This window comes from Eubalaena glacialis, chromosome 6 (genome assembly GCF_028564815.1).
Source record: "Eubalaena glacialis isolate mEubGla1 chromosome 6, mEubGla1.1.hap2.+ XY, whole genome shotgun sequence".
Lineage (NCBI taxonomy): Eukaryota > Metazoa > Chordata > Mammalia > Artiodactyla > Balaenidae > Eubalaena > Eubalaena glacialis.
Genome location: NC_083721.1, coordinates 125,672,354 through 125,700,258, shown reverse-complemented (window position 1 = coordinate 125,700,258; position 27,905 = coordinate 125,672,354). Strand labels below are relative to the sequence as shown.

General features: G+C 35.6%; 1 protein-coding gene across 4 annotated transcripts in view; it reads left to right on the top strand.

The window, feature by feature from the left end:
* The window catches only part of U2SURP (U2 snRNP associated SURP domain containing), a 51,278-nt gene extending 33,935 nt beyond the window's left edge, over nucleotides 1–17,343 (top strand). For 3 of the 4 annotated variants that reach the window (XM_061193590.1, XM_061193588.1, XM_061193592.1), the window contains 10 exons: nucleotides 447–534; nucleotides 1,552–1,674; nucleotides 2,749–2,905; nucleotides 3,754–3,849; nucleotides 4,557–4,623; nucleotides 8,741–8,900; nucleotides 11,796–11,906; nucleotides 14,223–14,341; nucleotides 15,589–15,765; nucleotides 16,927–17,343. In XM_061193590.1, the coding sequence (XP_061049573.1) occupies nucleotides 447–534; nucleotides 1,552–1,674; nucleotides 2,749–2,905; nucleotides 3,754–3,849; nucleotides 4,557–4,623; nucleotides 8,741–8,900; nucleotides 11,796–11,906; nucleotides 14,223–14,341; nucleotides 15,589–15,765; nucleotides 16,927–17,065 (1,237 nt within the window). In that variant the 3' untranslated portion in view covers nucleotides 17,066–17,343. The remainder of the gene's footprint in view (nucleotides 1–446; nucleotides 535–1,551; nucleotides 1,675–2,748; nucleotides 2,906–3,753; nucleotides 3,850–4,556; nucleotides 4,624–8,740; nucleotides 8,901–11,795; nucleotides 11,907–14,222; nucleotides 14,342–15,588; nucleotides 15,766–16,926) is intronic. The other variant, XM_061193591.1, reaches the window with a different exon arrangement.
* Nucleotides 17,344–27,905: the final 10,562 nt, after the last annotated feature.

Here is a 27,905-nt window from a genome sequence, read left to right as displayed (position 1 = left end):
TTCTTGGTGTTTATTTTATGAATTAGGGAAGCTTTTCTTTAGGAACTGGCTCTGAAGGGAAATTTGGAGGTTTGGGCCCTAATCTTAGCTCTGCTATTCCTTCTTTTGCCTTGGACAGGTCACTTACCTTTTCTATTTCCTGTTTTATAAAACAAAGAGGTTGGACTAGATGGCTCAAGGTATCCTAGATGTAAGAGTTCCTTGTTAATTAAGGGAACTAGTTCTTAAGGCTCTTCGTGCGATTTTGCAGAAGAAAAATTCAGAATAATAGGAGTTAAAGTTATAGTTTTAGAGTTTAAACACCTAATTCTTATTTTTAAAGATTTACTTGATTGATTTATTTATAAAATTAAAAGTCCAGAGTGGTTTTCATTGGCTAGCATGTTGAAGTAGATAAGGATTTTTAAACACATTCTATTGTAAAAAACATATTATTTGAATTTCAGTTTTGAAACAAAGTTGTGTCAGATATTTTCAGACCTCAATGCTACCTATCGTACAATTCAAGGCCATTTACAGTCTGAAAACTTTAAGGTACGTTTATTGTTTGGGTATTTTTGCCCTAGTGTTTTAAATGGGAAGTGGGCGCCGGAAGCACATTGGAGGGCTAAAAGAGTATGTTAAGTAAGTGTAAGACATAACTTAGCTGTTTCAGAAATTATTGTTTTAAAATTTACTGCCATTTTACCTTCAGTATCAAAAAAAGTCTGAAATTTAAAAATATGTCTAGTGTTTTGTTGGGTGTCTGTTTTAGTTTTAAGGATTTTATTTAATCATTTTAAATACTGGTCTTTTCACAGAAAACACTCAGAAGATCACTTGTTTTATAGTGGTATATATTATTTGGCTGGATTAGGAATATAGTTATTCATGTTGAAAGTATATTCAGTTATTAATTTTTTATTAACGCTCAAGCTGTAGACCAGTGTTAAGAAAAGCCAAACAGAATACCTTACTTATAGTTGAAAAAATAGGTACACTTTCATGGGAAGAATACTCATTAAGGAAATTTTTAGTTTGGGAAGATGCCCAATGACCCCACCATTTTAGGGGATTCAGACAAACAACTCCATTAAAATTTTTTTTGACCTTAAATTTTGACCATAGGACAGAGATTATAGAAAAGTTTAAGGAGGGGACAGAGAGAAATGTTAGCCAGAATCAGGAAGTACTTCATTGGACCATAAAGGAATTCAGGTCAAAATGTGGGCTACCTTGATATCCAGCTTTCATAAGTTTTTAAGCTAGTGTTTCCCAGAATGTGGCCTCATGTGTACCACCAGTGGTATGGGACCTTGATCTTAGGTGACTGAGAGCAAACAGTTACTGTTTCTTTTTTATTACATTTATTCTTAGTTTCTTTCCTCTTTTAATGGGGAGGTAATATTGATTTAAAAAAAAAATATTGTAATGATGAATAGTTATTTCCCTTAAACTTTAAAAAGAATATTGGTTTAAAGGAAAATTTAGCAAATTGTGATGGTCATTATCATGAGATGACGTTGGATAGTTATTGCCCTAAATAATAATTCATTGTCTTTTTCCTGTTAGCAACGGGTAATGACCTGCTTTAGAGCATGGGAAGATTGGGCAATTTATCCAGAACCATTTTTGATCAAACTACAAAATATTTTCTTAGGACTTGTAAATATTATTGAAGAAAAGGAGACAGAGGTAGGTATTCAGTGTATTTGTCCGATTATCTTAAAATTTATTTCTGGAATGCTGTGGAGGTATGATATGTTACAGATGTGAGTAACATTTCTTTGTGGAAAATGCCTACTGTTTACCACTAAACAGTGGATTTTTGTTGCTGGGATTGCTGGAGCCCAGGACTTGAAATTATATGTAACAGGAATTCTCTGTTTTGTGTCCTTATGTGAAAATTAGTGACGTTTTTTATTTGATGACATGAAAGGATTTATAGTATATTAGTAGAAAAAAAGCAAGTAATAGAGCAATGTATATAGCATGATTTCATTTTGTTAAACTAAAGATAGCTGTGTAAGTAAACATGTACCTGAAAAGATGCACCACAGTGGTAGCAGATTGTATTCATCACCATTCTGGTTTGTTTTTTTTTTTAACCTCCTCAATAGTTCTTAAATCCATCATCTTCATTTCTACCATCCTAATCCAGCTATCATACTTTCACTTTCACCGCTCCAAACACATGGTCCTTGTTTCAGTTTCTTAAGTATGTTTCCTCCTACCATAGACCTTTGTACATGTTCTTTCCTCTTTCTGGAACATCTCTTCTTTATCTGAGACACTTCAGATCTCAGTTTGAGCATAAATTCATTGAGCCTTCTCAGACCTCTTTAGGTGGAACCTACTTATTACACATTCTAATAATACAGTGCACCTCTTTGTTATAGCAGTCATCGTATATTGTTGTGATTATCTGATTGCCTGGCTCCTTCTCTGCCCCCCGTCCCCCCCCCCACCCCCCAATTGTACTAAGCTCTATGACGGGAGGGACTAGGGGACCAAGGCTCGTTTTTGCTCATCATTGTATCCTCAGTGCCTCACATGGTACCTGGCATAATTAAGTACTTGGTAACTATTTGATAAATATTGCACAGATGAATGTGTCTTTGTCAGCTGGATGATAAAAATGTATTCTTATTATATCCTCACATTGTACCTGGGAATGTTAGTTGGTTTATACCGGATTGCAAGTTAATCTTTTAGCAATATGACTTTAGCAAGCAAAAGAAAATGTTACAGTAGTATGTGTTTTTATAGGATGTACCAGATGACCTTGATGGTGCCCCCATTGAGGAAGAGCTTGATGGTGCACCTCTAGAAGATGTGGATGGAATTCCTATTGATGCTACTCCCATTGATGACCTTGATGGAGTCCCTATTAAGAGCCTTGATGATGATCTTGATGGAGTGCCTTGTAAGTTCAAACTTCAAACTCATTAAATCTAGCTAATAAGTTTGATTCCAAGCCCCTTTAATTTCCACACATGCTGATATGGAAAAAGGTTATAATTTCTCAGTAAGGTTGTCAGTCATTAACTTTTTTCTGTCTTTTAGTTCTGACTTTTCAGAATTGAACTACCCAGTAATACATTTGTGCCAAGAAAAAGGTTTCCTTTCTGGTCACGTTTATTTGTTGGGACAGTCAGCCTCTTAAAATATTAGCAGGTTTTTCCTGTCTTAATTGTTAGGAAACTATAGGCAAAATCTTGTGTTCAATTGTATGCATAATCCCAGGTGCTTGGTTTTATCAGTTTTATTTTTATTATTAGTTTTCCTAACTTATAGATTCAGTTTTCCTAGTTGCCTGGAATCATTTTTGGAAATAAGAAGTATACATAATCTTTAGTACATTTGGATTATATGTTAAAATATTGAATAATATATGAATTCTGCAGTTTAAACAATAATTAGATAAAGGTACTAAAGTTTCTTTTACTTTCTCAGCTTCTCCATTTGCTTGCAATAACCACCTCTATGTTCTGGGTATATATGTGTGTGTGTGTATATATATATATATATATATACACACACACATACATATATATGCATATGTATATATATAAATTATATTTATACTTATATTTAAAAATTGGACCTCAGGTGCAGAGAGTTGGATTAGTCATAATCCTTGTTCTTGACACTAGCATTATTAGTCCATGTGTGACCTTATTTAATTTTACTTTTTAATAATAAGTGAATATTCATGAGCTCTTTAAGTCATCCTCTAGTAGTCGGAGTTAATGGCTCATCTTTCTTCAATAGTGGATGCGACTGAAGACTCAAAGAAGAATGAGCCTATATTTAAGGTTGCCCCATCAAAATGGGAAGCTGTAGATGAATCTGAATTGGAAGCACAGGGTAAGTAAAAATACAATAAATACGAAGCTTTAAAAAATTGAGTACTTAAAACTTTACCAAATCATTGTGTGTGTGTACGTGTACATTTTCCTTTTGTATTTTATAACATGTTTCAACCTTAAGACCCAGTGTTGTCATATTTTATGTCTAGTGGCTACGTTTTCATTGTGGTTGCTGTTTAAATTTTCTTAGATCCTTCAGTTTGGATGCTTCAAGAGTAATCAGAGAAATCACTAAAAACCTTTTAGGTTAAGCCATTTCAGTAGAAAATGTAGATGGGAAGCTGTACCTATTTGGAAATTAGAGGTCAGTTTCAGAAAAACCAAAGCTTTGTCTCTTTTATAATGCTTGACTTCTTAGATGCAGTTTAGACCTACCTTTCATACTTGCTTGGACATGTATCCTAGAGCTTATAATCTATAATTGTTAATTTAGTATTTGTAGGTTCTAATGAAATAAATCTTACCATCTAGCATAGAAATAAGGATGACAACATTATTTGTCACCTCATGAATTTGAATAAAATTATAGTGTAGGTGTGAGGAAAGAAATACATTTAGTACATAGAAATGGCTATTCAAAGAAAAGATAAATGTAGATAACTTCTGTAATATAAACTTTCAGTTCTAAAGCTGGGCTTCTACTGTGCTGCTGCAAAAATGCTGATTTACCTTATGGAATTACATCCTTTTTTTCCTTCCATTCAGCTGTAACAACTTCTAAATGGGAGTTATTTGACCAGCATGAAGAATCAGAAGAAGAAGAAAATCAAAAGTAAGAATCTAAGTTTCGAATATACTCAGTTTCTTATTGCATATGCACTCCCTTTTTCATTAAGAGGTATGCTTGAAATAATAGTGAAGAGGAAAACTTAACTCTTAAAAAAACTTGTTTTAAGAGGATCATTTTTAGTTCTTCATTGTTTTTCCAGTGAATAAAGAGCTTTTGCTTTCTGGTTTTGACGCATCTGGTTTCACTTTGCTTTTGAGTTTGTTTTCCTATGCTAGGTTATACATTCTTACTTTGTAGTTACTAAATGGTCAACTGCATTTATTTTAAGTCTTTGTCATCAAGTATTGTTTTGGCTCCACAAAAAGTGTTTTTTAAAATGTGAATGGGAAGGTTATGCTCCTTTTTGGGGGGGATTGTGCATTGCTAAGAAAAATAATGCATTATGACCATTATGACCGTTACGTTATTTAAATGTTAACACCTCAGAAGAACTAAGAATAACTAAAAGAAAAAAACCATTTTACCTTTATCGTATGGAGAAATTATAGTTTTCAATTTTGCTCTTTGGTAATTACCCCGGTTGATTTTGAGTTTAACACTGAATGTCATTATAGGAATTCCTGCTCCCAAATTCTCCTGTAAGTTTATGCTGGTAGTTTTTTTTTTTTTTTTTTTTTTTTTTAAGATAGCACTTGACACCTTTAAAAATCATTGCAAAGAAAGTTAATTTTTTTTAGTAGGGAAAGAGATGGCATCAAAGCAGAGGTTTCTGGGTTTTTGTTTTTTTTTAAATCTTCTTTTATTGTTTTCATATGGAAGAGTGCACAAAAGGAAAAGTCCCTTTGTGTCCCAGCACAATTTGAGCATTTGTATGGATTCAGTAAGTGGGTGTTAGCATTTAGATTTAAGGCAATATGATTGATCAGCATTTGTGGAAACACAGTTTGATATGATGAAGAAAACTTGGCAATGGTGATGTCTTTCCAGAAACAGTGTGATCAGAACAAGTCAGCAATGATTATGACAACATGTTTACAAAATATAGATGTGGTTCGCTGATGGAAGTACCTCTCTGAGGCTGTTTAGGAGTACAGGAATTGGGAACAGTCCAGTTTGTTTTCATTTTTATGTCTGCAGTCCCATCATTAGTAACATCTCTCACCATTGTAGAATCACTGCTTTTTAAAATCAGTATGTGTATCCATAAAATAATTATTTAATTTAAGGGAAAGGAAGGGTAGAAAAGCCATTGCAGAACTCAAATATTGTTCAAGCGGTTTTGTTTCTAAAGGTGCTAATTTTTTTGCATTGAATTTGATATGTTAATGTTTGAAATGTGAAAGCATTTTTGTGTTGATGGTAATTGTACATTCATATAGTGAAGCATGGATCACTGAAAGTATAATTTATATTTTTGATTTTTCCTAGGAGCTCCAAATAAGTCATGATAACATGAAAATAACTTTTTGAAAGTATAAAGCAGGGAAAATACTTTTTCACATGCTACTGCTTTCTGGTCCTTGAAATTTTCTTGCGCCTCACTGCTGCTCTCTAGTGGCTGAATCCAAAATGCCTTTTTACCAAGGAGCTGCTTTTTTTGGGGGTGGTGGTGCTGAGCTGGGTCTTCGTTGCTGCGCGCAGGCTTTCTCTAGTTGTGGTGAGCGGGCTTCTCATTGCAGTGGCTTCTCTTGTGGAGCACGGGCTCTAGGCACGCGGGCTTCAGTAGCTGTGGCTCGCGGGCTCTAGAGCACAGGCTCGGTAGTTGTGGCGCACGGGCTTAGTTGCTCCGCGGCATGTGGGATATTCCCGGACCAGCGCTTGAACCCGTGTCCCCTGCATTGGCAGGCGGATTCCCAACCACTGCGCCACCAGGGAAGCCCTGGAGCTGCTTTTTGACACTAGTAATTATTGTCTTTGTGGCAGAAGGGTGATTAAAAAATATACATAGCACTACTAATGCTTTGGAGAAAAGTTCCAGTAGTAATTTAATTCGTTGGTAGTGAATTCTGTATGGGTTTAGAGTCTTGAATTTCCAGTTCTTTAAAAGAAGAGCAAGATGAGGCCGTGGTGAGATCTGAACCTAGAGCTGGTAACTAAGAGCTAAAGTCAAAGCCAGTTAGAACAGATCACTCAGGCCTTACAAAATTTAAATAGCAGCTGTAAAGTATGTATGTATTTTAAATTCTCAAATTGTGTAGTTCATTTTAAAAGTCTTAAATAATATGATTAGTGTTTAGTGCCTAACCACCTATATTCTTTCTCTGTGTGTATAAAAACATGCATATCTATTTAAAGCATAAATTATGTAATATTGTACATATTATTCTGTGACCCATGTTTTTCACTCAAGTATCATGGGTTTTGTTATTCCATGTCAGTCCGTATGTTTATCTGCTCTGTATTCTGCAAACATTCAGATAAGTGTACAAGGAAGTTTATCAAGGAATATTTCAAATCGCAAAAAAAATTTTTTGAAAAAATTGTAAATAACAGGCTGGAATTGGTTAAGTAATCTCCATTGCATAGATAACACAGTTTCATTAGCTGTGTTGCATCTTTATTGATTAACTCTTTCCAGAATAATCCTTCAGTAAATAATCTGTATTTACACACACACACACACACACACACACACACACACTTTAACCACTAAAAGCATCTGAGACACTTGTAAAACTATTTTGCACCATAAAACAAGAAATTCTCGTCTTTTAAAAAATTAGCTAAGAACTGCATTTAGGAAGTTTCTGACAAATTAATGAGAAATATTAAGTAAAAGTTTATTTCTGAAAAGAATATGTTTTTTAATCGTTGGTTTTGACTTTTTCCTCTTTTTTTCGTCACCTAAGTATTGTATTGAGTTGTGCCTATATGTGCTACTAATAATTTGTGGGGCTCTGAGAGTATAAAGTGTGAAAAGTATTTTATTGGTATTCTAGAAAGGACCTTTAGATGAGAAATAAAAAAGCTAGTAGCATAGTCCTCTCTTTATTTTTATCTACCTTGCTTAAATTTTTCTCATTCAGTGCGTGACTCTAAAATAATTAAAATTTTATTTGGAAAGAATTTGGTTATAATTGTTTTTATATTATTATGAATAGTTTTAAATATATACTAAAAGAACTCCTCTTATTCATGGTAGAGTGTAGTTAGTACCCAAATACCAATATATAAAGGCTTATCAGGTTCAAATATTAAGGGAAAATGGCATATATTCTAGGCTGTGCCAGTAATGGTCATATCACAATATTGTTTATGAGGAATTTTGTTTGTATATACATAAACATTTTGAGTTTGTACATGGAAGGCTTGTTTTGCCCAGATCCAACATTTACACTCACAAGGCCCAGTCCCAGAGCATACGACCTTTTTTTTTTTTTTAAAGTCCCATCATTCTTTGTGCTTCAAGAACATTGGAGAACATTTGTTAATCCTATCCTGGCAATGATGAGCAGCTTGTCATAGTTGCTTCCCTGTCTGTTTCCACTCGATTGCTTCTGGAAGGACAGGAGAATTTTTCTTCGTTGTATCCTTAGCTATGGTAGTCACTTAGTTTATCATTTTCTTTTTATCTGACATAGAACCAATACAACTTTCATAATCAACTATGACATGAATACTAATGTGTGCTAAAATTTAAAATTAATACACTGTTTTATTCTTAGGGTTATGTGTTAATTAGATAAGGTCTTTTACTTGCTGCATAGAAACTCTGTGACTCAAACTTATGTATTTTCTAGCTTACAGGCTCTGCTGAAGGAAGGGTAAACATTTGGCTTTTTAAACATTAACTATCATGAAATCACTCTGAACTATGAAGTATGCAGAAATCACTGATTGATTATTCATTTCATTTAACTGTTGAAAGTTTGTGGCAGAAGGAAAAGCACAGAGATAACATTAACATAAGCAGAATTTTTAGAAGTGTGATTATGTTGAAGCTCAAATTTTTTCTATGGAGGAAACATAAGAGTTTTATAAAATTGTTATTTGATCAGATATTTAGTAAAAAATGTTTTAGTGATGAATTGTCCTCTTATGTTTTGTTAACATTATTTAAGCTCTAAGGCAGTGAAAAATCAAAAAGCTGTACTGTAAAATGTAATTTTTTTCCTTGCTGTCGTGACATACAATGTATTCTGCTTATTTATTTCCAAAGTCAAGAAGAAGAAAGTGAAGATGAAGAAGATACTCAAAGTTCCAAATCTGAAGAACATCATTTGTACTCTAATCCAATCAAAGAAGAAATGACTGAGTCCAAGTTCTCTAAGTACTCTGAAATGAGTGAGGAAAAACGAGCTAAACTCCGTGAAATTGAGGTTAGTATTGCATTGAAGTTTAAACTACACTACATTGGCCGCCTTTCACTTTTCCCACCAAACTGTGCTTCCTCTTAGCATCGTACCTTGGTCCATACTGTTCCCTCTCTGTCTGGAAACCTTCATACCAGCTGTCTTCCTTCAGGTCTCTTAGTTCAAGCATCTCTTCTGTCTTTCTGTTACGATTTTACATGTGTTGTGGTATGTGTATTGTTTGTTTGGTTTTTTTTCTTGCTTGCTTGTTTAGTGTGTTCCCCACTAGGCTGTGATTTCTGCAAGGGTAAGGGACCATGTCTGTTGTCTGTTCATCATCATATCTCCAGTGCCTGGCACATAGGAGACCCTCTGCAGATATTGATGTAATGAATAGATTATATCTCACATTATGAAATCCATCACATTTTGAGCATAAATAGCATGTAACAAAAAAAGTGAGATATTTTCTGACATGTTCAAGTTATGTATGCATGGTACTATAGTAGGCTCATTTTCAGTGTCTGCACGAGTGATGGGGAGAGAGTAGACGTTGATTGGGGCTTAACAATAAGAAGGGGAATAATTTATGCAGGAATCCAAACTCTCAAGACTTCTCTCTCTCCATTCCCTTTTCTATTATAATGCCTTTTTAAAATTACCAAAGGTATTCAGACACGTCAGTGAGGGGAGGGTTCTGTAATGGGAGACTTCCGTATTTCTTGCCCCAAGGTGGTGGAACATTCCCAGTAAATATTAGCAATCGTGTAGCAGTCAGTCCAGAATCTCAAAAGTGTACATGAGAGTGAATTTTAATACTCTGTCCATTCATTTAACAGTATTTTATATGCCTACTGGTTGTCAGTGCTGTTCCTCTTACTAACTAATAATACCTACCACCTTAATTTCCACTTCTCCACTTACTCACTGTTGGGCTGGTACAAGTTCTTGCCCACCTCTTTCTCGATATCACCAAGCCAAAAAGTTAATAGAGAAAACGTTTTGTTTCAACCTTACACAGAATCAGTATGATGTCAATTTTAAGTAGAGAGGAGGGATTTTCAGAGTTAGTAGGTTGATTCATTTTTCCTGAGGTATATTCATATACATTCTTTATAAAATTGTAGGGGGATAAGATGTTGTGTTATCAGTGAATGTGCTCACCCGTGGACCTTTTTCAAGCTGCACATGGCCCTTAACTCTCAGAACTTCTCCCAGTCTTACTGAACTCTGCCTTACTGACCTGATGGATCTCTTGGAGTAGAAACAAAGATTGAGTTCAATAAAAAATGTATTTTCTTGATAATTGAATTACCCTCTTATAAATGCCAAAACAGACTGTTTCTAAATGTTCTGTTTTCTTATTGACTTGAAAGAAAACCGTATGATATAACTTTTTTGTTAATTTGGATGGTTCTACACTGTATATGTATATACTGATATGTGCTATACATGCATACACAGAGGTGCACATACCAACACACCTTATATATATACATTTCCCTACTTTATATGTTCTTTGAGAATCTGGCCTCTCTCTTTGTTAGGTACTCAGCGATTGTTCATCCTGCTCTCATAGTGGCTACCCTATCGTAATTTACTTACCCTTTTGGGATTTGGACGTGAGCCAAATCCTGATTTTAAAATGTAGATCTTGGCTTTGTTATAGAATTATCTATTCTTCTCCCTTATTTACTCTGAGATTTAGTCGCCTGGAGTAAAGGTCCACAACTGGTGGCAAATTTGAACTAGAACTCAGGGCTCATGAGCTTTATTCATGCACGCTCTCTTCTCTGCCCCTAAATTCAAATGTCAGTTTCTGAATTTAGAATTCAGTGAATACCTTTTTATTGGAGAACCCTTAAATAAAGAATTAAGTTCTAATTAGTTTTATTATATACTATAGTATATATAGTATGTATAATGTATATTTATAGTGTAGTTTTTCTTTCTAAAAGCTCTTTTCTTCCACACATGGGTCGTAATAAAGATGTCTATAGCTGAATCTTTTTTACCATGGGATTAATAAAAACCAAAGGATTTGTGTTATAAAATATTGACATTCTCTGCGAAGCACTTAGAAAACGTGCAGCCATAAATTACAGTGTTTACTGGAAGCACGTTCTTAATCTTTCAGATTCTGCTTAGAGCAGTGCCTAGGCTGGCGTTTTTTTTTCTCATTCTGCTGTTGTCTCCGTTTCTATCAATAAGGGTTGGAGGAGTGGAACTCTAGGTGGGGAGCCAGGTGAAGGGTCTTCTTTGTTGTTGAAGTAGAAAGATCCCTTTTCTGCCCTCATCCCTGAGGAAAGAGTGAATAGTTGAGGGGAAAGGTGATATACTCGGCACTGTCCCAGGGCAGCCAGGGGATAGATGGCTAACAAGCCATTCCATGGGCTACTCTCTTTTGAGTTGGGACCCTTTGTGACCTGTTTCCTGGGTGCCCTGGACTTGTGCTTGTGCCTGGGTTAGGCCACGTCAGCAGAAACTGTAGCTAGGGATTTTATAATGATCTTCAAAAGGTGCTCTAGGAATGCCTTTCTTTCACCAAAGTAACATTCAGGTCTATTGTTTGACTCTTGGATGCTTAACTCTTAAACTGATTTACCACAAATTAGAACAGTCATTTTTGTCAAGTCATCTCGTGTGGCTGTGCAGAGAGCACGTGGGCCAGTGTCTGATTACTTGAATTCTGCATAGTTGGGCTTGTCTGACAAGTGGCCTTCCGATTAGAGAGTTACACATTGATGTTATATTTTGACTGAGTCCTTAATCAGTTACTGTATGTTTTTATGTTTTATGTTGCTATACTTATGCTTTTCGTTTTATACACTTGTTTCAAAGAAAAGAGTGTTTTTTAAAGGAGCAAAGCACTGCTTGAGAAGCTATAGTGATAAAAAGATTTAAATATGTGTTATTTCACAGCTCAAAGTTATGAAGTTTCAAGATGAATTGGAATCTGGAAAAAGACCTAAAAAACCAGGCCAGAGCTTTCAGGAACAAGTAGAACACTACAGAGATAAACTTCTTCAACGAGTAAGGAATAAGTATATGCAGTAATATGCATTTTCCAGAGTTATTTGTTTGACTGCCTACAATATTGATATATTGGGATATTTAAGGAAAAGAATATTTCAAATTATATCCTGAATATTGGTAGCTAACTAGGGACATTTGAAACTTGACGTTTTACAGTTATTTCAGCGTGGAAAGCAGTCTTAGGGCAACAGCACACTGTTTTATTCCTGATACTACCAGTGGAGCATGAAATCCTGCTAAGAACATGCTTTCAGAACTGGAAGATCCTATAGAAAGAGTCACATTTGTGACAGTGAGACACCAACAACCCTGAGAAGTAGCACAGAGTCAGAGATGGAGTTAGGGTTTGGGAATTTCATTTAGGACTCCTTTTCCATTGTGTCCAAGGAGGGACAGCAAGTGGTAGAATATCTCATCTGTGAATTCTAAGCTTTTGAGGGACCTCGTATTCTTATACATAAAGTGTGTAGGGAATACAGAGAATTTTAGAACAAGGAGGCCTACATGATAATTGTTGAAAGAACCTAGGAATTTTATTGGGAGTGCTATTAATTTTTACCTATATCTTGACTGTCATTACAAATAAAAGATTATAGAGAGAAACAGAAACAACTAGAAGGGAGCTTAAAATCAGACAAACCTATTAATGGTGACGGGAGCACAACAGTATGGTAAAGCAGCTTGTCGCTGTGCAGCACTGTGGACTCCCGGTGCCACTGTCTGCTCTGCACTCCCAGGCACGCCACTGAAGCCTGCTTTTACTCTGTGGAACTGGGTTGATAAGTCCCAATTTTGCAGGATTGTGAATTAGATAATAGCTACATTACTCTTTATTATTGAATTAAAGTGTTTAAAATATCTTGAGTGTTTTAACTGTAGTCTGATTTCTATGAAAGTATCAATCAGGAAAATGTATCCTACAGATCACCAGAGGAAGTCAGTCTCCTCAGCATCACTTTTAAATTTGTGCTCAGTATGTTGTATTTGGAAAAAAGATGTTATGTATCTGAACCCCATGAGTCCCTTTGGAGATGGTGGTAGATGTTTGATCTGCATGGAAGACTACACCTTGAGATGCCCACTGGGTCTAATGTAGTAATACATGTATTACCATTTTAGTCTCCTTGCATTCCATGGTTGTAATTGGAGGGAAGAATGTACTTTTTGAAGGTATATACTAGGGGTCAGCAGACTAGGGCCATCACCTCATTTTTGTAAATAAACTTATTAAAACACAGCCATACCCCTTCACTTATTATCTGCGTATTATCTACTGTGGCTTTTGGACTAAAGTGGTAAAGTAGACCGGTTGTGGCCCACAAAGAAAATATTCACCACCTGGCCCTTATGGAAAACATGTGCCAGCATCTCGTGTAGGCTTTTTATCAGATATCAGTTAGCTTTCTTGATGCATACAAATCATAGAGAAATTTAATTCCTGTTAGTGGAGAGCTAAGTTGGCTTTGTGGGTTCATTGTCTATTGCCACTCCTTTAATTATCAATAGAAATCATAATTTCAAGTGAGAAGTGGCAGTTGTAGCAGTTGGGGATAAGCAAATAAGTTATTTTTTGGTTTATATAATTATATAGTCATGTAGTCAGTTTGTACTTTTATAAATTAGGATTTAAAATTTCCAATATGATTGGTACTTGTTTCTCACTAATAGTATTTTCTGATGGACGATTATTGTGAATAGCTCTTTCTCCTTTTCAACATATTACTTCGTAAGGGCTTTCCTTTGATTAAATCAACTTGCTGTACCATTAGAATCACTATTGACAATTGTATTGCAGTCTGAGTTGGAAAGGTCATTGTACTGTTAGCTTTTTCCAATTTTTTTTTTAAGTGGAGGGACAGCACTCTATAGGTAGTGGCTAAGAGAGCCCTGGCTCTAGAGCTTTGGCTCAAATCCTGACTTCACCATCCTGTATGACCACAGGCATGGTACTTAGCCTTTCTGAGTCTCATTTTTCATCTCTAGAATGAGGATAATGCTATTCCTAGGTATGTTTTGAAGAATTACATGAAATGGTATATGGAAAATTGTTTATTAATTGCTTGGCCTGTGGTAGGCACTCAGAAAATGTTTAGCTGCTGTCACTGGCATCACTATTATTATTCAGTATAAGTAGAAGAGTAGAAGAAATGACTGGTTATCTGGAAGAGTAGGTATTTAAAAAAAATAGTTATACCTTCAATAGTAATTTAAAAAATAGTTAACTAGAAGAGGCAATATTGTTTCATAAATGAGATTAACCAGGTTGGTGTTTTTAATGGCTAAATACTTTCTCTTTAAAAAAAAAAAAAACAGGAGAAAGAGAAAGAATTAGAAAGAGAACGAGAAAGAGATAAGAAGGATAAAGAAAAATTGGAATCTCGATCCAAAGACAAGAAGGAAAAAGATGAGTGTACTCCAACAAGGAAAGAAAGGTATAACATTTCTCATTTAATGCCTATACTGGTTTCAGGATTTGGAATCATGTTTCATTTTGTAATATTTTCATCACTGGTGCCAACCAACTGGAAAAGTATTTTTGTGTGTGTGGTAAACATGTTTGGCTTCTGCCTGCAGGAGGCAGAATTAGCTGAGAAATGGGGCAGTCAGTTGGCACTTGGCTTAGTTATCTGGGACATCATCCCTTTACATGGTTCGTATGGTACCTTAGCCTTAGTTCAGTGCAAGAATTCAGTTACCGTATTAGGTATCAAACCTAAGGCTTAAATAACTAAACAGCATGCTAGATCTTACCTGTTGCCTCCAATATAAGCTTTTCTTCTGTGCTGAGGCTGATATCTGTAAACTTGAGTCTCCTGGTCCTGTTTGTAAAGGGAGTTTGTGTACATAGGCCATAGGGACTTGGTCTTCACTTTAAGTCTTTATTCTGATCAAAATCATTTCTCTTTTAGTTTTTATTTCTTACTTTCACAGTTCCTAAATCTCTGATTAGTAGAGAAAATTACTTCAGTTAACAGAACTGAGGTTTTCCTAATAAAAACCAAGCAAATGCCAAGAAAAAAAATTTGGCTCAGTCACTCTACATATAGTTACAAATAACAGTTATACTAATTGGGTAAGTAGTAAATCTATCACTTTTTTGTTTTTTATTATTATCTTGATATAATTTCAGATTTATAGAAAAATTGCAAGAATAGTATAAAGAATTCCCAGATATCCTTCACCCACATTCCCCCAATGTTAAAATATTTCTCCTTTTGCTTTATTTTCTTCTTCCTCTTCCTTTCCCCCCTCATCCCCAATCATTTAAGAGTAGTGTGCTTACATGATGGCCCGTTTTCATATTTAACTACTATAAAAGTTTCAAGATCAAACAACAACGACAAAAAAGTTTCAAGAGCAGGAAATTAACATTTTAAAAAACACTATTGTCTAATCAGAGGCCTTGATGAAATTTGGTCCATTGTTCCAATAATCTTTCTTAGAGCAGGAGAAAATCTGATTTAGTTGAATTCAGTTTTTGTCTAGATCAACCTATCTTTAAGACTTATTTGTTCTTAGTATAAAAGGCTTTGAATGTTGTTGGAAAATAACATTAATAAGGTTAGTGAAAATAAAGATAGTGTAAGCTGGTAGGAATTAAAAGCTAATTTAGTAGAAGGAAAATGAATACCTGATCCTTTGCTCACTTACGGAATGTTTTGGGGGCTTTGTTCCATAGGAAAAGGCGACACAGTACGTCCCCTAGCCCATCTCGCAGTAGCAGTGGTAGACGAGTGAAATCCCCATCACCAAAATCGGAGCGATCAGAGCGTTCAGAAAGATCTCATAAAGAGAGCTCACGGTCCAGGTCATCTCACAAAGATTCTCCTAGAGATGTTAGCAAAAAGGCCAAAAGGTAAACGCAAGTCATTTTTTTGTAATATTTGAAATGCCAGTTTCCTTGTCATTCCACCAGCTTTTGAAAATAATGTGGTTGGCAGCCATTTTTTAAAGGATTTTAGAAAACCAAACAGATATACTTTCATTTTAGAATCTTCCTTCCCATCTCCCCACCCCAGCCTTGTCATGACTAAAGCACAAGAAAGCTTCCAACAAGTAAAGACCAGCCAAGAATTTTAAACATCAGTTTCCTGTGGAGTAGGGATAGCTGCTTTCCTTTCCTTTCTGTTCTTTAGCTTCTGTAGAATATTCTTTGATTTTTGTCAAGGCTGAAAGAAAAATACATTCTCCCTCCCCACCCAACAGTAATCTTATTAGCAAGTTCTTGTGTAGAGGCTTATGGACATAGATACCATTTCTTCAGTGTTTAATTTAGTGTGTTATATACCTTCCTCCTCCTAGTTCCAGAAAGGTGGTTCAGAAATGTTTTATTTATCTAGTGTTTTATAGAAGAATTTTTCTGAGAGCTAAAACTGCTTTTTATCCTAAAACGTTTTTATTGTAACCATTTTTAGTAAAATCTTTATACAACAGATAAGTTTCTTTTTCTAAATGGTGCTTGTGCATATATTTATATACATGTTCATGAAAATTATGTATATGTATATATAATTATTTGTTTTGGTAATTTTCATGAATAGCACTTACAGAGTTATGCTGTCTTAAAGGACTCCCTCAAATGATATTGCAGTAGTTGGTTCTTTTCCCTTCAAGAAGATAGGCTGCAAAACTGCTGCGTTTAAAAGTTTGTGAATGATCTTGGATGCCATTTTGAACTTTGGCTTATATAATCTGGGGAGCTTGTTAAAATGCAAATTCCTAGTCCCTGCCTCTTGAGATTTTGATTCAGTAGAGCAGTGGTAAGGCTCAGTAGTCTGTCTTTCTAAGCGTGCATACCACCAATGATCACTGATGCGGTGCATAGGAAGTACAAAATCTGTGTGTGTGTGTGTGTGCGTGCACACGGTAGGCAAAGTATAAGCTTGGAAAGTTTACAGCCTTTTTTATTTCAGTGACTTTCATTGTGCTCTCTTAAAGATCACTTTAGATAATTTAAGGATAGTCAGTTTTGATCACATGAGTACTTTGGTTAAATTGTTTTTGTTTGTTTCCTCAGATCTCCATCTGGTTCAAGGACACCTAAAAGGTCTAGGCGATCACGGTCTAGATCCCCTAAAAAATCAGGGAAGAAATCCAGATCCCAGTCCCGATCTCCACACAGGTCTCATAAAAAGTCAAAGAAAAACAAACACTGACATAAATTTTTAAGATGCTGTCACTTATTGGAAATGCGATTTTGTTTTGTGCCTGAACGGTCTGTTTTTTAAAAAAAAAACAAAAAAACAAAAAAATCTAATGAAAGAGCATTCCTGGGGTTTTTCTTTGTTTGTGAATGCATGTGTAAACTCATAAGTAACTGCATCTGTAGACCTGTCGTTGTTTTATATTGTATAAATTACTTTCATTGTGGCTGTTTCTCAAGGTGAAATTTTTATTGTGCTAATGAATTTCATCAAAAATGTGTATAATGGATCTGCTGGCAGTAGTAATATTTTGTTTTAGGATGTTGTGACTTAGCAAAAAATAATACAGATGTCTTCCCCCCTTTTGTAGCTTTGACAATTTGAATTAGATTTCAAATAAAATCTGAACAGAAAACTATAACGTTGTTTTTTTGCCCTATCGATGACATCAAGTCCCTTAAAGTCCTACTTCAGTGAGTTTAGCACTTCTGCTGTGTTTCTTATACCTAATGCACTTTACAAGCTCCATTGTTCAGGTAGCTAAAGTTTTATATTTACTGAGATGACTGTCAAAATTTAGGGACCTGAGACTCATATTTGGTAGGTTTGCCAACCAGTTTATTTGGTAAGGTTCCCTTAAGTAATACTAATACCCAGAGATCAAAAGACTAGGCAAATGTGGTGTAGTCTTTTGTTAATGCAATGCCTGGTTAAAATATTTTTTTCTTTTTTCAAAGAAGCAATATGGTTTCAATACACTTAATCTGTGTCCTGAGCAACTACTTATTTTCAGGGAAAAATTAAATTTCCATCTTTTGATTTCATCTTCTGTCATTAGAAACATTTACTTAAAAGAAGTTTTCTAGTAATAGTTGGCCATAGAATTTTTTTTTGAAGGTTACCCTTTTACAGCTCTCTGTAGGCTGTCTTTCAAACACTGGTATCAGAATATTTCTACAAGGTTCAGTTTAAAGCACCTTTGTTGGTTTTTTTTGGTTTGTTTTTAAAGAATTTAGTTTTAGGTTTAGCTTTAAGTAAAATTTAAAAGTAAAATAATTTTCAGGAAACTTAACATCCAATGGTTTGTAAATTAAAGGTGCAAAAAGTTGATTTAAACCATTTACAGAGTTGAAATCTGTAATACAGTGGTAATAAATTGCAGTATGAGGAAGAAATAAAACTTGTGTAATGTTGAATATAATATTGCTATAATGTAATAAAGGGTTATGTAGACTTGAACTGACACTACTACTATTTGTGAATCTTGCTTTCAGTTTTTCACTTAGGCACTTTATACAATGGTTTGATGTTTTTTCCCCCCTCTTAATAGAGTAGAAAACTGTTCTAATAATGGATTGTTTTGAGTTAGCTTGTTTTTCAAAAATATCTTTTCAAGTTGTTTTACTTAGTCTTGCCTAGTCACAAAATAAAAAAGCTGTACTCATGATTCGAGGAGTAGGAATATCAGCTGAGCAGTGAGGCATGTTATTGCCAAACTGGGCAGACCTACAATAGCTGTAGAAATGAGCCAATCAGATTATTTTACTTAGTGGTTCTTATCAACATGCAGTATTGCTTGAAAGTTATTCCTTTATCATTCACTCTTTTGTTTGTCCGTATTGTTAGGGTGATAATTACTAAATGTTGCTCAGAATAATTAAACATGAACATTTGGTGCTGGTTTTTAAAAACCTACAAATATAGCCACTTTTAAAGAGCATGTTTTTCTCCCCTGTTCATTGCCTGGGAGAATGGAATTTTATATAATTACCTTTTTTGCAGAAATAACAGTGTTGAGTTGCTGGTGATTGCGGGCACTCTGTCATTCATTGGTATCTAGTGTAGGCTTAGAAATGATTAGTCAGGAAGTGATTTTGCCAGTCAAGTTGCAAGGAGTGCTTCTTTTTCTCTCTTTAAAAAAATATCCTGGAGAAGCAGGAGTGTGTAGAAATTGTTAGGTCAGTTTCGGGTGCTTATATTTAGTATTTTTTCTACTGCAGTGGGACTTAGCAGTTCTTTTAATCTGCATCCAGATATAACGAACATCGTTTATCTATCTTAGAGTGGGTGAGACTGGCTTCCTTTTGGGTGATGGGTGGGGATTGTGTAGGCTTGGTAGAATATGTATTCTGTGAAGTTTGCTAATGTTCGTATTAGATTGTATTGGATTTTTTTTCCCCTGGAATTGCAAATGGTATTGTTAGATAGGTTATTTCCAACTTAATGAGAAAATATCCAGAGTAAGTGTGTTTAATTCTCCATGGATTCTTAACGGTCAGAAATTGGTGAATTGTAAGGGAGGAGATATTCTCTACCATATTTTTATAGCATGTTATTCCTGTTTCCTGTCTAAAGAACACTTAAATAGATAGCGAAACTTCTACAGGTTGACTAAAATGTTTGTAGGTGTGGCCATCCAGTTATAGGAAACACCCTGTTTCAGCTCTGTGATAGACGGTTATCCTCCACCACAGCTACGTGCAGGAGGAAATCCTGTTGGCTGCTCTTTTTATAAAGGACGTGGCTTAAACCCTTCACTCTCTAACATGCACAGGGATTCCTTACCAGGTTAATACCACTTAATCTCTCAGTCTTTAGCAGGTGAGAGAAAGTAAATCATGTTTGTGAATCTTTTCTTTGACTTTGTATTTCCTTATTACTGTTAATAAGCTTATGGGCACTTCTGGACTGCAACATGTTGAGAAGTTAGAGACTAAAGAACTAAAACCAAAAGCCCTGACCCAAAAGATCACTTTTATTTGGCTCAGAGTGTTCTTGGCATTTCTGCTAAAGTTTGCAGAAATTACTATACACTGACCTAGTTTTTCTTTATTGCAGACCATTCCTGAGACTTTTATCCCAATTAAAGAATCTTAGAGGGAGGAAATACTTGCTTATGATTTTTGCATTTTTTCCCACAAACTTTAATATTCTTGAGCACTTGAAAATATTTTAAAGAAATTCTAATCGTGAGCCAATATAGTTTATTAGAAATATTCTGCACATATTTGCCTCTGTTGTGGTATAAGTTCTGAAAAATTACATGGCCATGATAATAGTATATGATTATTAAAAATGAGATAAAATAAGTATTGTCAAAGTGACTTAACCTGTTCTGATGACCACAACAGTGTGATTTCTTTAGCAGAAAAAGTTGTTTTTAAAAATAAATAGTACCACTTTTCTAAGAAAATAAGAGCTTCTTTTTGCTTTGTTGTTTTCCTCTTCTATTATATATTAATGGAAAAGCTACAGAAAATTCAGTGCAGGTACTAATGAAGACACTAGTATAAGTTTAAAGGAACATGTGACTGTAAAAACTCATGAAGTGCTTGGTTTCTTCATATTTCACATGCATGTTTTAGAGTAGATTTTAGGGAGTATTTAATTCATTTTCCTTTTGGCATTTTTCTTTATTTTGTTATCAACTTCCCAGGACTTAGATGATACACAAATACAGATCCCAGGGGATGTGTTGTGATGCTGGACTAAAAGGTGGGAATGCGCTGCTGTCCAGAGTGAGCCATGTTCCAGTGTTGAAAATTCAATGCCTCAGTGTTTTTTCAGTACCACCTCATGGAGCGTCAGTGTACACGGATTATATGTATAATTGGTTATTTGTATAGTTTTGTAGATCTGTAGATAAATGCCCTCATTCATTTTTATATGTAATTGTGCTTGGAGTATTTTTGTGTTTTATTCTTTGACTTCAACAGGGTCTTGTACGTTATATCTTTGGTGATTTGAAATATCAGGAAAGACAAATTTTCAGAAATGAGAATAATACAGTTGAAATCAGCTTAGCTGAAATATTCTATAGCAAGACAATTTCTTTTGGGTGAACTGATTCCATAATTTAGTTACTCTTGATGTAAGGATTCAGTTTATTGTGGAGTTGCTTTCCAGACTGTCACTTTATAGTTTTTCTACATAAAGATTATATAGTTGCAAACAAAGGTTGTGGAATTTCCTTTTTGTTGTTGTTTTTTGACTTTTAATTACTTTAATAAAATACGTTGTTTTCATAGCAAACTTTAGACTGTTCATGTAATTTTCTCCATACAGTTTTTCTAATGTAAGCCCAGCAAACCATATCTAGTTTTCAGCAGTGTTATCCCAAGTTAAATAAGTGATGTGTCGTATTTATCAGTTATAGCTAAAATGTTACTACATTTTACATGTTTAAACCATAATAAAATATTGTCATGATAGATGATTTTTTTGATTAGGAAATTTTAGTTCCTTATTGGTTCCACTTTTTAAAGAGAGTTTGTTCAGTTTTATGGAGGCAATTTTCAAACATATATGAAAGTAGAATAATAGGATGAGCATTCCTAGTACCCGTCGGTCTGCAAATACCAAGTTATTAGTCTCTAAATGTCTCTAAGTGTTTTCTTTTTAAAACATAACCACAGTATCACTATCACATTAAAAATAATCAATTGGTTCCTTTAAAATCTTTTAAATTGTGGTAAAATACTCATAACAAAATTTACCATCCTAACCATTTTTGGGTGTACAGTTTAGTCGTGTGAAGTTATGTTCACATTGTTATGCAACCTGTCTCCAGAACTTTTCATGGTACAAAACTGAAACTGTGTACCTATTAAACATTGCTCCCCCATCCCCACACCCAGCAACCACCATTTTTTACTTTCTGTGAGTTTGACTACTCCAGATACCGCATGCAAGTAAGTGGAATCATACAGAAGTTGTCTTTTTGTGACTAGCATATTTCACTTAGCATAATGTCCCTTCAGGTTCATCCATGTGGTAGCATGTGCATTGGTTCTTTTTTAAAGCCTACTTTTTCTTTTAAAATTTCTATATTTCCTTATAGAATTTGAAAAGTTTTTTCTGCAAATGGCACATTAGCATTTTCTATTTCGAGTAAAAACTTAAAAAAGAAAGTAATACCAAGTATATATGCCAACCACCGACTTTTTTAATCACTTTTGTGCTGTGTTCTCTTTAAATGATTATGTATGATATGATTTCACATCAACATTTCATAGCATGGGGTGCAAAATACACTTTCAAAGCATATGTGATTTTGAAATTGTAGTGTATTAATATAAATGACCATACTCAAATGCTTTTTTAGTTTATTTATTGCCTGATGAAAAGGAAACTAAAATTTTGGCATCTAGTATACTCAGTGTTTAGATTAGACACTCATTTTGCCACAAAGGAAGAAAAAACTTTTGTTTTAATTTTTTTTTTTTTTTTTTTTAGTTATTTTTTCCTATTAGAAAACACAGAGCATGAAACTGTTTAGAATAAAGAACTTACTTTCTGATTTTTAAATGAGATGTGGCATAGCATAATGGAGGAAGAGGAAGAGGCTGGTCTGTGGCCTTATATTTGAACTTATTTGAACTTGAATACCAGCTCTTCCCCACTACTAGCTGTGTGATCCTTTGGAATCTGTTCTTCTTGCCTATAAGATGGCAATAACCTTGCCTGTTTATTGTAAGGGTGAAATCACATTAAATCACTGGCGTGTAGTTGTCATACGGTGATAGTTTAATAAACTTTCAGTGTTCCTGGAGACTAATGATGGGAACATCTTTTAACTAAAAATAGATTAACACTACAATTCTGTAGTACTGGTATCTTCAAAAGATATATTTGTGTCCTTGATTTGTATTTATTCAACAGATTTTGTGGACTTACACTTGGGGATATGTTGCTTTGTTGCACACTGAATATCACTTCATAATTTGCTGTCAAGTCTTATAGATGACGTTTAATTCTTGATCTCCTTTGAGAAAAACATTTTCATTAAGCAGGTTTTTAAAGATACTTTTAAAATTGTCATTTATTATTATAAAATTCCATTAACCAAAGTTCCTGAAAGGAAGCTCATAAAGCAAAATCCAAATGTAAACGGCTTAAATAGGGTATATGTGTAAAGAGCCTGGAAAATAGTATAAAATAGGATGAAGCACTGGATTCTTTGACCAAGTTCAAAGTAAAAAAAAAAGAAGAAAAGCTATACCAGTTACCAGAGCTGAGCAACAGTATGTGATGTTCACAGAATGAGTGGACAGAACAGCATGAGGGAAGACTAAAAAGAGGGTTAGTAATGTGAGGGGAGTTGAACTCCTGTATTTTGTGTATATTTGCAAGTTACGATTTGTATTTTCAGATTATGCAGAAATAAGAAATGTACCCTAAAACTACTTTTAGAAAGGAGAGCTGAAACTATGTAGAATTTGAAAAGGAAATTACACTTTAAATTTTACTCAGAAATAATGGCTTTGTAGTAAAGTATCTTTCAGGACATTTGTAATGATCTTTGGAGTTCTCAGCAGCTGCACCAACATGAATCTAGAGGAGCAAAACTTTGGTTAAAAACACTATTTCGTTCTCCATATAGCTGAAACACTGAAATCGAAACGAATAAGTACCTCACTATCCATTGGCTACCTTAGCAGCTTAAGTAGTCCTGTTACATGAAGTGCTATTAGATGATTTTTCTTCTTTCAGCATATTTTGTTTCGTTGCTGCAATAACTATTGGGTGTGAGCAGTTTGTTAAAAAGCATTTAGGAAGATGCTTTTCAGATGGTTTTTAGCCATGCTAAGGTTTTAATAAAGGATGTGTCAAACTCTTTACTCACTTCTGGGAAAGTTAGCTATCTGGGTCTAATACAGGCCTCCCTTACAGCGTGTAGTGTGGTATCAAAAACCAAAAGGTGTTCTGAGTAGGTTTTCTAATCTTTATAGTCTCTAATCACAACATTTAGCTAATGGGAATTTCAACTCTAAATTTCGAGATCACATATGTACCTTATGTAGTTCATAGGGTGCTTATCCTCAACTTCTCCTGATATATCCACCTTACTTTAAGAATGTGTCCTCTCCAGAAAAATCTGCAGCATGACCAAGTCTGTGCTAAATACTACTATATATGTGTGCCACAAAGCAAAAGTATCACTCAAGTACTTCTCAAGAGGCATCAACGTCTAAAAGTACCAGTTGAATTCTGAATTGATTGCCCTAAGAGCATGCTTAATTTTACTCAAATAGTAGGCATACGTTAGAGAACGTCTTTAAGCAGGGAATCATCTTTTTACCTGTTCTCTTGACTGACGTGGAACTTGTTGAAACCTGTCAGAATATTCTTCATTTGCATGTATTATGAAATCTAATGTATTCTTTTTCTATTACATAATAAAACGGTGACTAACAATATATGAAGAACGAGAGAAAGTTTTGGTGCTAAGATAAAGAATTACTCTGCCTGCTGTATGTTTCAGAGCTTATGGTACCATTCACGACAAGTTGCAGAATTCTACTGGATCTGTTTCCGTGTATTTCCAGAACAGCTTATCTTATAATAGTCTTCATGATTAACAATCACGGCACATACACTGATATTGTCCTACTCAGTGAATAGTTCACATGATTCTCTTCAGGTACCATAGCCTATCACAATGGAATTCAAAGTACGTAGCTACAGAGATCACCACATCATGGCTTTCCTTGTACCTTATACGTCCTTGGAATATAGGAAAAAAAGCCTTCAAGCTATTTTTAGTGCCTGAGTATACTAGTACCTACCCCTCTTTATCCTAGACTTTGGCCTTTTGTCAGTTTGTCTTGATGTCCTTACATGCACCCATTGGGGATCCAAAGGCCCTTGAAGACCTTGCAAAGCTCCTCATGTCTGTGTGGAAGGTGTTTTACCTCTGTTGAAAGAGACCCTTTTGTTGAATATGGAGGATGATGTGATGTACTTTTGGAGAAAATAGAGGACTTGCCTGACCTCCTTACCTCTTCTGATTGCCTTGTAGTGCTTTTTTTTTTCCCTCCCCACTTTCTCTGAAGTTTTTAGTTCTTTCCTTGCAGAATGTGTTGAAGACAACAAGGTAAACATGATAAAATACCTGATTGTGGCTAAAATGATACTTCTCATTGATTTGTACAGATGCTTACCTCTGACCCAAACACTGCCCAGGGCAAGAAGGAAGACTGAGGCGAAGACACAAAATGTTAGACGTAATCTCTTCCATCATCTCATGTATGAATGAGTCTAGTTGTCAGACCTCAAGACCTTAGAGCTTTTTGGATATTTTGGGTGGAATGTGATTTCTAAAGAAGAATTTCTGACCTTGATCATCTTTAATAAATCTAGATTAGCTCCTACAGGGCTTGATAGAAAGTTCACAGAAGCTGAGTGCCTCCTTGAGAACCAAGTTCTTTGTATTTTGTAGCCCAGCAGGACTTGGCCAAACAATATAACACAATACCCGGACTCCAAAGACTCCCTTCAACTTTGCCTCGTTGCAAGACGTGGCTTCCAATCACTTCCCAGCTGTGTGGCCTTGGTCACAATGCCTATTTCCTTATCAGCACACGTGCACCATCCCCTTTATAGGGTTCATCAACAAACTCAGCATTTGCTGCGCACCTGGCACTGTTCTAGGCGCAGGGGGTATATGGTGATGATAGAACAAGGTCTTTCTCGTGGAATTTACATCTTAATGGGAGGAACCGGACAGAAAATCAAACAAGATCATTTCCAGTGGTAAAAGGTCCTGAAAAACAAAAAGCAGGCGGTGAGACATAAAGTGGATGAGAGGTGCCTCTTTTAGATAGGGTAGTCAAGGAGGGCCTTGTAGTGGTGGTAATGTTTGAGCTGAGACCTGAGTAATAAGGTAGGACTGGCTGTGTGAAGATAGGGCACTGAGTGCTCCAGGCCCAGGGAGCTGCAAGTATGGCTGTGTTAAGGAAGGAACAGTGTTGGTGTGATGAATGGAAAGCAGTCAGTGTGGCTCCAGTGCAGTGAGGAAAGGAAGGCGTGGAATGAGGTGAGGTTAGGAAGAACTTGACAGTTTTAAGCAAGGGAGTGATGTAGTTTCAGATCACCGGCCACTGTGCAGAGAGGCAAGAGGGGAAATGGAACTTAGGAAGTTCTTGGCTGTGAAAATTAAATGAGATCGTATGAGTGAAGTATCTGGCATTGCCCTGAGCACATAGCAGCTCTCTAATAATTCAACCTCTCCTCTCATCATTTTCTTGGATCTTGTGATTCCTTTCTTCCCAGCAGAGGCTAAGCATTCACTTTAAGATTAACTTCACTTGACCTCTCTTAAACAGATTCAACCAGATCAGGACACAGCACCCCTGTTGCTGGTATATGGGGAAATTATAAATTGTGTAGACTACATAGCATTCCTTCACTGCCACCCGCTGCTACTACTGCCTACTGCACTGCAGGGTGTTAATAGGCACTACTTGGAAAAAGGAGTTGTGTGGTCAAATCAGTTGAGAAACACCAGGCTAAATAGGCTTCTTTACAGCAGTCCTTCTCAGAACCTTGACTATGGACTATGCATGCCCAGGCAGGAGACATTATGTCATATTTCCCAAACGTATTTGATCTCAGAGGGCTAAAGTTCCACTGAACATACTTTGGAAAACACTTTCAAACTATGATTGGGCAACTTTATTTTTTGGAGTCTGATAATCTGATTAATGGGTTGGTTAGATGAGTCAGAGTCCTTGGGCACAAGTCAGTGAGACCATCTCTCGCTAAATTAAGCAAAAAGGAATTCAGTGGAAGCCTGTCTAGACTCAGAGAACTGACAGTGCCATATGGAAAGCCAGATGTGGAAGTCAGCAGGAAGTAGAGCACAGCAGGCAAGGGAGCTGGAATCACAGTGGTGGGCAGTCTGGCCAGGCCCCCACCAGGAAGGATCACAGCTCCAGCCTTCTTCAGCCTCTTTGTTCTTCTCCTGGAGGTTTGGGTTCCAGGAAGGGGGCACCTGATGGACCTAGCTTTCCAGTCATAAGCTTTTAGAAAATATATAACTTTAATGGCTACAAACAATCCTTTACTGTAGTTTGCAAAGACCCTGTTAGAAACTTGGGTTGTTTCCACTTTTTTCTAAACAATGCTGTGATGAACATCACCATGTATAACATTTTTGTTTTCATTCTTCAAAAAACCTTTTGGATTATTCCCAGATATGGAATAATTGGGTCAAAGAATGTAAACATTGTAAAGGTCATGTGATGCATGTTGCCAACTTTCTTTCCAAATAGGTACCATTTTAGACTTTATGTAATGTTGGGGGATGGGTATTTCACCACACCTTTGCCACCATTGGGAACTTGTGACATACAATTTAAAAAAGTAATTCAAATTGGATGAAATTACTTGCTCCCAGCTGGGGAGATATCTGGAATCCATAAAACAGAGGGTGATTTTGGCAGGCTATATAGATGAATGAGGTAACTGGTCCAGTCATCTGAAGAAATGTGTAGGTTTAAAGCAATCCCACTTGCAGGAGCCATACTGAGTGGCAGCCATATCCCTAGAGCCACACTAATTTCCTCTGACATCTGAGGCAAAAGGCCAAATACTCCTGATATGAATCTATTGTAACTCAGTTTTTTAAAAAAATCACTATTTTATATTATCTTTAGAAGAGAGAAATTATATATAATAAATGTAAGTCTTTGGGTGGCTTTAGCTGTTTTCAATTTTTTGTGTAATTTTGGCAAGTTAGTTTTCCATGTGCATACCTGTCTGAGTATGGTTATGTGTTACAGAAGGGGGCTGGGGGAGATAGAAAGGAAGACACCTCTGGTACATGAAAAAATCAATCCAAGCAATGCTGTGTGTCCTCTTTTCCAGACCAGGGACCACCTAGGCAGGTTTCCATTTTTCTACTATATCCTGGTATGTGGTTAAGAGGAAACTTCTCCTCCCAGATAACTCGAGATGGAATACTGCGAGATCTTCCCTCACTGCGTCAATAAAAAATTGGACCTTAAGGTCCTTATCTTCCAAATCTAGTGTTTGATTAAGCTAAAGAGTAGCAATATTGAACGTTAAG